Source organism: Apis dorsata, unplaced genomic scaffold (genome assembly GCF_000469605.1).
Source record: "Apis dorsata unplaced genomic scaffold, Apis dorsata 1.3 scaffold_227, whole genome shotgun sequence".
In the NCBI taxonomy this organism is placed as follows: Eukaryota; Metazoa; Arthropoda; class Insecta; order Hymenoptera; family Apidae; genus Apis; species Apis dorsata.
This window is the reverse complement of record NW_006263509.1, coordinates 391,860-401,800: the sequence shown is the minus strand read 5'-3', so window position 1 is coordinate 401,800 and position 9,941 is coordinate 391,860. Positions and strand designations below refer to the sequence as shown.

Below are 9,941 nucleotides of genomic sequence, written 5' to 3'. Positions count from 1 at the left end.
TTTTTTTTTTTTTTTTTTTTTTTTTTAATATCGAGCGATAAAAATTTTTTTACTTTAGAATTAAAATAGAATTTAATTTCCAAAGTAAAAATTTTCTATATTCTTCTGGTTTGACTTCTTCGTTTATGTTTAAATTATAATATTTAACGATCAACGATTGACTCTTTATTAAAAAAAATTATATAAATGATAATTATCATATAATTTAATTTACCTGATAACTGGATACGCTGCGTTTCCTTTGTATCCTAATTTGCCCGATAATCTGAAAAGTTTTTGCAGATTCTTCATATTTATGTCGAAGATCGATCGCTTTTGGTGTTTGCTATAAAATAGATTAAAAGATAGAAAGTAGATAGAAAAAAAGACTAGAAAGTATTAGGAGATAATCGATAAAGGATTTTTTTATTTTTTTTTTTAGTTATATTTTTACTTACGTCTTTTTTGATTGCAATTGTTTGCTGATTTTTGATTGCTCTGCCAGGCTCTCGTTCATCGATTTTTCCGTCATTTTGGAAAGCGCCATCAAGGTCTCTAGTTCTGCTCGTCTTTGGTCCGATAATCGTTTGTATCGTCTGCATACGTGATAAAAAATTTATTTAAAAAGGAAAAAAAAAAGAAAATAATAAACTTGAATAGGGTCAATCTTTTTTTGCGAACGTTTCTTTATCGTTGGAGACAAGATTTTTTTAATTTGCTAATCGAAATCGCGCGTTTTACTATGATGAATGTTAATTAAAAGATATCAAAAGGAATATCTTTTTTAATTCGAGTGGAAATTGAGATGAAATATTTATTGAAAATTATTGAAAATATTTATCGAAAATAATTGTTAAAACTCACTCTTTACTCGTTTTTGATATCTCTTGATTCAATTCTTCCGCTGCATTGATCTCTCCCATTTTCGAAAAATTTAACAGTGTATCGTAGATGCTCATTGCATTTTCACGCGTAACTCTATGGATAAATACAAGATTAATTCTATAGAAATAATCCCCAAAAATCTTCTTAAAAATTAAAAATTAACAAGATCTAATAAACATTCTTCGTAAATAAACGAAATAGAAGAAAAGAAATATTTATACCTTTCGTATACATGCTGTGCAGACACGATTCCATTCGCGTAAAGCACCCCGAATATCGTCACGATTCCCATCCAGCTTTTCCAATCGGAGCTTTTTCTCTTCTTCATATTCCCTCTCATTCTTTTCGCGCCCAAATTCAAAAAAAAAAAAAAAAATTCGAAATCGAAGAAAAAAAAAAGAAAGAAAGATCGAAAATTTCCCGCACAAAATCTTCTACTCGATCGAGCCTTCGGAATCGAGCGTACGTCTTGATTGTTGTTTGAAACTGTAACGCTACGAGGCTCTGATGGCGCGTATATATGTATTCTTGCCTCGAGGCAATCCCCACCTCCTTCCTTCTCCGATTCCTACACCCTCTTTCGTAATTATCTTTCCAATGTATTAAACGTTCCTTTCATCGTTCAAGCACGATAAATCGGTTGATTGATTTTTTATCATTTTCTCTTCTTTTATCCTTCTCGTTTCGTTCCATCTCCTATCCTGTTCATCAGGATATATTCTATATTATAATATATTATATTCGTAAGGCATGTATATTATATCCTCGAATAGGTCGATTGTGAGGAGATCGAAATAATTTGAAGTCGCATCGACGCGTGAAGAAGCGAGATGAAGATGGAATAATCGTGTGACGAGGATAGAACTATTACTATTTATCACTGAATCTATGAATGAGAATTTTCAATTTACAGTTTATTCAAATCAACGAACGATCCATATTTTTGTATATCCACTTTCATATTTGTTTTTTTTAGAATCGATTCTAAAGCTGTTTCTACAAACGTGTAACGTCTTGTATTATATGAATTATACATTGATTATACATTGGCGATCCCGTCCATTTCTTTAATTGTATATTGCCACACGATACGATATAGCATATAGGGAATGAGAAAGTGTACAGAGGATCGGAAATCTGGAGATGGTTTTGCAACCATCGTTCGTCAAATAATTGCACAAATGGAAGAAAATTTCTTTCTGCGTAGTATTCTTCTATGTAATATTCCACGTTATTACAGCACACAATCGTGACGATAGTTTATATATACGATATTTTCACAAAAATTCTTAGATTATCTATGAACTTGCGTTATTTTATGAAAGGACGACCTTAGCCAATTGGATCTTGGCCGCATGTTTGATTCAAAGATTCGATTTCATCCAATGGAAATTAATCACAATCGTATTTGTGTTAATGGAACGTGAGTGAAAAATTAAAATTATTCATCCAAAAGCGACAAGAGCGTTTCTCGGTTTAATCAGAATAATCGGAAAGCATTAAAATATTAGAATCATTCGTGTTACTTTTTCTTCAGAGTTCATCGATCGAAAGATTCGTGAGAATTGTACGAATCTAATGTAATTTTTAGAGAGAATAGGAATATATACAGATATCAAGCACATGATGTTTGAACTATATTTTTATCGAGCTCGAGTCATTCGTAATTCGAGTTGCATCTTTACATCCTTGGATTTTATCGTTCTGTTTGATTCGAAGAAAATTTTTCATTTCGATCAGCAGCGGATCTTTGTTCTTTCCTTTTTTAACAAGCGGTCATTCGGTCATTCGAGAAAAGTTAATATTAAACACGCGACAGGAAGAAAAATGCTTACTTATCTCGATAATGACCTTTTTTTCTTTTTCTTTTCCTCTTTCTTTTTTTTTTCTTCTGCATTTTTTTTTCGATAGTTTCACATCTGACGCGAACGCAAAATTCTCTATCGGACACTGGAAGTAGAAGGGGACGAATACATGAATGAAACATTTCACAATACATGAATGAATAATTACTTGATTCGTCTTGATTCATATATGATATACGTAACTTTTTCTATCACGTGTCTATCGGAAAAATCATGCATGCTTCTCGTGCAAAAGATTTCGCGCGAAAAATTAAAATCTCAAGAAACTAGAGAAAAACTTTTCATTCGTTGTGATCAATCAACTTAAATGATTTAAGTTTCTCGAAATGATTCGCCAATCGTATATCTGCAAGAACGAGTTGTAATTCGAATTTTATCCCCAAAACGAAGTAGATAACAAATATAGGTAGTCGATAATCGAAGAGAGTTAAAGGATAATTGGAAATTTGATAAAATATTATAATTAATAGGTTTTCTTTACCGAATAAATCTTAAAATGAGAATGAAACGATGACAAATTATGATTTAATTGGAAGTTTATGTTTAATCATTCAAATCTTGCATAATCTATCTTAAGGAAATATTTTTCATATTTTAAATAGATTTTCCTCTTCGATATCATCGCGTATACGCAGTAAAAATTAAATTAATCGATGATTCAAGGATATCGATCGAGGATTAAAGCGAATATCCGGTGATCAATGAAACGCCAATTTTGTTGAATGTGAATCGTAAAAATGTATAATCGAAATATATTTGTACCAGACGAAGATAGATGAATATATATTTTGTTTTTTCTACCAACGATTCGAGATTAAAATTCGACAAAACGAACAATGAAGAAATAATTCGATTCTTACATGGAACATGTAAATATTATTTGTATTATCGTCGTTGTTTTTCTTCTTTTGGATTATTCTCTTTATTTTCGAGGTTGTTACGATTCTAATCGGTGATCAATTAAATATTTCTTTCATTTTTCTTAGAATTAACTTTGATAATTTTTCATTCTGTTTTTTAGAATATCTCAATAACCCAACTTTATTTTCTCGCTATGTTTGTATACAATATGACGGGAAGAAGGGGGAATAAAATAAAAAAAACGAATTCTGATTTTTTTTGAATTGAAGTTAAATCGTTCTTTCTCGATTGTTCATTAATTTTTCTACTTGAGAAACGTTTCAAATTGGATTACCTAATCATTGTATACTAATTTAATATTTTTGTAATTAAATTTCTTTTATTTAACTAGAATCTTTGCTCAAAAAAAAAAAAGAACTAATAATTAAGGAAAATTTATAACTCAATGCCTCAAAAAAGATTACTAAATTTTTCAAGTCTTATAAAATATAAAATTCATATCAGTTTCGATCTCCTAGAAATCAATTGCTTTAACATTATAAATGACTTTGACTTTTTTTATTGAATAAAAAAAAAGTGTCTCAAAAATCTGTATTATCTATTGCAAAAGATCCACTGTATTCGTTTAATTTTCTTCTTCTACTAATCATCGAAATCGCCTTCATTATACTCCTTCTTTACTCTTCATTCATTTTTTCCTTACCAAAAAAAAAAAAAAAATTCTTTTTAAGTAAAAGCACATTCGACGCGCCACTAATCTCATCTCAGAGCGAAGAAAAAAAAAAAAGAGGAGAGCGAGCAAAAAGAAATAGAGACGAGAGATCAACGAACTACTGATTTACCTCATTATTACGAGACTTGTATAAAAATAAAAGAGGAGGCAGAGAAGGAAAACAAAGTTTGCAGCGAAAACACGGACGCACACGGTACGGCAAGCGATATCCGCGGAGAGCTTTTTCGCAATCGATCCGTGGTTTTTAAACAGGCAGGGAGGTTGATGAGCGAAATCTTTTACGTAGCGAGAACCGATAAACCAAACCATGCTAATCAGAAATAAAGGATTGTGCAACTTTGGAGGCCCGTTCCATTCGATATGACACGAACGCGCTCACACAACTATCGTTACTGCGCAGTAATAAAACTTGCGAAATCGTCCACCCACGCGATCTGTGTGTGCGTATTTATGAAATAATTTTATATCTGTCGGTCACGCTCGCCACGAATGAAACATCAAGAGTCGTAAAAGTCAAACGAGAACATGGAGGAAGTGCAATTTGCAAATCGTGGCTTAGCTTTCCTTTCCGTCCAACTTCCGATTCTTCGAGACGATTGCAGTCGGTTTCCGGATACGCGGAGAAAGGAACGATCTCAATTCGCCCGTGACGAATGGAATTTCTCTTTTCTTTTATGATGGATAATTATTATCCATATATAATTATTATATCTCTTCTCTGCATTGTGAACAGTGTCGTATTGTATTTTGTAAAGATAGAGGTTTATTTATTTTTTTTTTTTTTTTGTGACGGATGGACAATGTGAAAACGATTATAATTTCTTTTGATAAACGTAGTAATTTTAGTAATTTTAGTAGTAGAGATATTTTTTAGTTTTATATATAGCGCGTTGTGTGGGCAGATGGTGTTCTTCGAATCGAGATAATATTATTGAAATTTTGTAATTTTATCGTGAAGAGATTTTTTTTTAATGAAAAGTATTTAAGTAGAAAATTCTATTATGAATTGAAGTTAGGAAAGATGATTTTATGGTAAAAGAAAATTGGGGAAAGGAAAACGGAAGAACGGGGAAAGAGAATTCGTTCGAGTCTGTTTAAAATAGAGGGGATCTTATTCCATTAGCTTTTTCACTGATAGTAGTACGAGTCGTTTTTAGTCCGACCAGAGAACAGTTCTCAAAATGAGGTTATACGCGAATAATTTTTTGATAATAAAATTACAAATATTAAGATTAATCGACACCTCACAAGCATATGAATATGTACTATATAGTAATTTTGAAGTTATTTAAAGTTTTATAATAAAATTTTTACACAGTTTTTGATTATATTATTATTATCTACGAATGTTAATTTTAAATTGATTTTATTATTAATTTTATAGATATTTCTGTTTACATTTCATATTTTTCGATCTAAAGTAAAAAATTTATTCGAATTTTTGGTCATTTAAATCGTTCGAAGATCGAATAGAGTAGACATCAAGATAAACATCATATTTACCATCAGTATGTAATAATTCGCTTAAAATTTCTCCAGAGGGAGCCTCAGATGCGTATATTTAATTTATCAGGACAAAATGAAACGATACGTAATTTTAAAGATTTCATCTCGCAATGGAAATGTAATATTTGAGGAAAGTGACAGTGTAAGGGAAGTGTAAGTGAAAAAAAAAAAAAAGAAAAATAATTTTTTTTTCTCGTATAGCTGATTATTATTTTTATTTCTTTAAAATAATCAAGAATAATTACGCAGAATCGCAGAAAAATAACGATAAAACTGTTTCGAATTCATCGATTATGATTTCGAGACAAATTACGATACAATCATATTTAGCCGAGTTATAACATGTTATAGTCTTTAATACTTCTCGGTTTCTACGATAAATAAATAAATAAATAAATAATTTAAGAAAAATAAAGAGATACAGAAAATAAAGAGATTGAACACACATATACATAGATAATATTACATAGAATTTGAAATACTTTGAAAGATATTTTTTCGTGAAAAGTTTAATTATTATTAATAACTTGAAAAATCGTTGGTATTAATTAATATTGCAATTTTTTTCTCACTCTCTCTCATTCTTTCTTGAATTCATCGATAAATTAATACAATGTAACGATAATCCGTATGAAAAATGAGAATCCAACAACAGTTCTTAAATTCTTTTAAATTTTTATCTTTTTTTTTTTCCCCAAATTTAATTGTTAAAACATTTCAATGTCATTGCGATTAATTTTTATCTCTGCTTCTTCGACAATAATAAAATAACACATTTAACGGAGACGATGAAAAAATCTTGTTTACAATTAATCGCAAACACAAAAAACACAAGAATAAATAATTCTTTCCTTTCCTAATAACAGCCCCACAATCTTTTCGGTTTTCATTTTTCTTGAAAAAAACTTTACTTTGAAAAATTTAAGAATCGTTGCGTTATAAAAACGATCGAGAAAAAAATATGGAACAGCGATGTAATAGTTTTGTACATTTAAAATGAAGATTCTTGTAAAAAAAAAGAAAAAAGAGAGAGAACCATTATTCGAGCTCTGAATCGTTAAAATCCATCCGTTTCGGAAAGTAACGGAGCCTAAGATTATACAATTAAATAATCATTAATCAAAACATCGAAACATTGTCAATGAAAATAGGCTTCATTCATCGCTAAAATATCATTCGTCCTTCGTCACACCACAAATTATTCTTAAAAAAAAATGCAACTATAAGATAAATTATTAAATCAAAAGAGAAAAGGGAAGAATGTACACAGTAGAAAGTCGATTATCCAAATCGAGGTTATACAAATAATCCGATTATCCGAACACAGGATGAATCATTTGTCTATCTATGCTTGAACTAACAATATTTACTTTCTTTCTCACTTTTTCTCTAACGTTGATTGTAAAATTTTAATTATTTATTTTTTTTTTAAATTTTATAATAAACATTCGTATTTAAAAATTGCTCGATTTTTAATTTCTTTTTTACGACATGTTTATGTTGTGTCGTGTTTTTATAACATGTTCGTAAATTTGAATTTTTTTTTCTATTTGGATCAGTTATTTAAAAAAATTTCCCCTCCAATTATTTCTACTGTATACAGTACGTTTCTCTTCGAGAAGAATAACAGTCTAAGATCGATAAATAATAAATAAATTATACACTCTATGCTAAAATAAAATAAATTATAAATAAATAAATAACGAAAATGGCAGATGTTCAGGAACGAATAAAAATCGAATTAAACCACGATCGACATCGAAATCGATAAATACTTATCGAATACGATTTAATTTCTTTTGTCATCTTCTTCTCTTATATATTTCGTGATTAATTACTTAGTTATCCTAATAGTTTTTTTAATTTCGGACGAAGGACAGTCCGTAATACTGTTTGTAGGCGGTTTTTAGGGTCGAGAGATCGCGTATAATATTTTTCTTCTTTTTTTTCTTGCTCTCTCAAAATCTTTTCTTTCTGCTCTTCTTTGTTTTTTCTTCGTTTGTTTTTGTTTTGTCTTTTTTTCTTCTTCTTCTTCTTCTTTTTTTTCTTCATTATACGTCGTTCTCTCGACCCTATCTTCGTGCTTGCCCTGTGATCCAGCACGATTTTCGTGTTTCGAAATTAAATAAATGGATATTCTTCGCTCGCTCTTTGTCGACTCTCCTTTAATTTCTGAAATAAAAGAAAGAAATATTTCCTGATTAATATTAATCGAGAAATTTAAAAATAAAGTTTTGCTAATTTTTTACGTGAAATTATTATTATTATTATTTTTAAAATAAAACGTAAATTTAACATCTCGTTCTGGATTAATCTCCTAGATATTTGTTTTCCACTTTTGAACGATTTCTAACATCGTGATAAAATATTAACGAGATTCGTGTTACAGAGTGTTAATAAGAAAATCATAAGTGTAGTCATTACGCGTGAAAAAATGGATTTATCATGAGAAAACGGTGCACTCTTTGCATAAAGTTCACGTTTGGATATCGAGGCGCGTGCCATCGATTCATTTTATTTCTCTTTCCTCGTTCAATTATCTCTGTGATTGTACGATACAGTAAAAGAATTACGCGAGCACATGATCATATCTCGAGTTATATAATAATTCTAATTCGAGAAATGCAATTAATTCTTATTCAAGAATTATTTTATATCGATCTTTTATTCGAAGAGGATTTTTGCAATAAATATTTCATCATTTCATATTTTTTACTAAAATTTAAAAAATCGTGACAAGTGGTATCACGTATTTTAAAAAAATCAATTAATAAAGATTTATAAGTGGAAAAAATTAATAAAGATTTTTTTTTTTCTATATCAATTGTAAGATTACATATAAAATTAATAATATAATTTTTAATAAACTTACCACCGGTGACGAAAGAATATTATCCTTGTCGAGCAATTCAGGATTGTTATTAATGATTTGCATGATACGTTGCAAAGTTTCAAGTTTGTTATTAATCGCGGATCTTCTTCTGCGACCTCTGTCAACAAAAAATGCGATATCGATTTAAAAAAAACGGATTGATTAGATTTTCTTTTTTTTTTTTTTAACTCTCTTATAAATTATACGATCGAGAGGAAAAGGTAATACGTGTCAAAAGATATCGAACGAATTGTAATTCGAAACAAAGTACGAATGAAAATATGAATAATTTCTTCTCGTTGTCTTTTTTCCTATTCAAAGAATAAAAAAATTAGAATTCTCCACGATTTTAAAAGTAAGTCGAAAATAATTCGAGAAATAATTTAATAAAGATTCTACCACTTCCACATGGCAATTAAAAAAAAAAGAAAAATAATTGTTAATTAATAATCTTAATTACATCAAATTCTTGTGAAATGATATGAAATTAATTCGCATAATATATCTACGTTTCATAACACGTATAATTAAATATTCTCGTATCAATTTCATAATAAATATTCATAATTCTGAAATAAAATAAAACTCCACGTATATTTATATAATATTTTAATAAGAGAGAACAATTTTTAATCGATTAAGATTTCAATCTCTCGACTACACGCCACGTTAAGCGCCATGGACAAGTCTCTTAAGCGTGGATTCCGCATTCCGCGCTTAATTTGCACATATTGGGTAGCCATTTCGTCCCCACCCACTCGAAAATTTTCCAAGGGAAACGCATCACGAATTTATTTCGCCCGCCGTTCCGTTCACAGATCGATTAAATCGAAAATTCGATTGATAGATCGATCGAAAAATTCGCATCGTAAATTTTGCTCCAATCGCGCGGCACAAAGTTTATAAATAATAGAGCGCGTCTCTCCTTCGGTCGTTCGCGACGCGACAGACAAACTCGGCAGTACGAGGACGAACGTCGACACGGAAGGAACGTATTGCGCGATTCTCTTAAAATTTACATTTTATATTTTGAATAAGCTATGTTATTCATGCGCGAAAAATATAAATATATTTATTTTTATATATATATATTTTTTTATACAAAGTGAATATCGAAACAATGAAATATTTATTTAATTATATTTTTCATTTATTGTTTGCATTTCGAATTGGATCATTTTTTCGCGTGGATCGTATATGTTACAAAATTTTATTTATGTCCTACAAAAATCAATTAACA

The 9,941-nt window shown here is 29.6% G+C and overlaps 2 protein-coding genes across 2 annotated transcripts in view; both read right to left on the bottom strand.

Annotated features, from left to right (window-relative positions):
* LOC102679584 overlaps positions 1-1,365 on the bottom strand; it is a 3,625-nt gene extending 2,260 nt beyond the window's left edge. The window contains exons 1-4 of the mRNA XM_006615659.2: positions 1,086-1,365; positions 844-957; positions 438-575; positions 215-325 (exon numbers count right to left, since the gene is read on the bottom strand). Coding sequence (XP_006615722.2) covers positions 215-325; positions 438-575; positions 844-957; positions 1,086-1,204 — 482 coding nt within the window. The 5' untranslated portion in view covers positions 1,205-1,365. The remainder of the gene's footprint in view (positions 1-214; positions 326-437; positions 576-843; positions 958-1,085) is intronic.
* A 6,497-nt stretch (positions 1,366-7,862) lies between these two features.
* Positions 7,863-9,941, bottom strand: part of LOC116185629 — a 9,101-nt gene continuing 7,022 nt past the window's right edge. Inside the window, exons 3-4 of the mRNA XM_031510465.1 lie at positions 8,702-8,819; positions 7,863-8,001 (exon numbers count right to left, since the gene is read on the bottom strand). Coding sequence (XP_031366325.1) covers positions 7,951-8,001; positions 8,702-8,819 — 169 coding nt within the window. The 3' untranslated portion in view covers positions 7,863-7,950. The remainder of the gene's footprint in view (positions 8,002-8,701; positions 8,820-9,941) is intronic.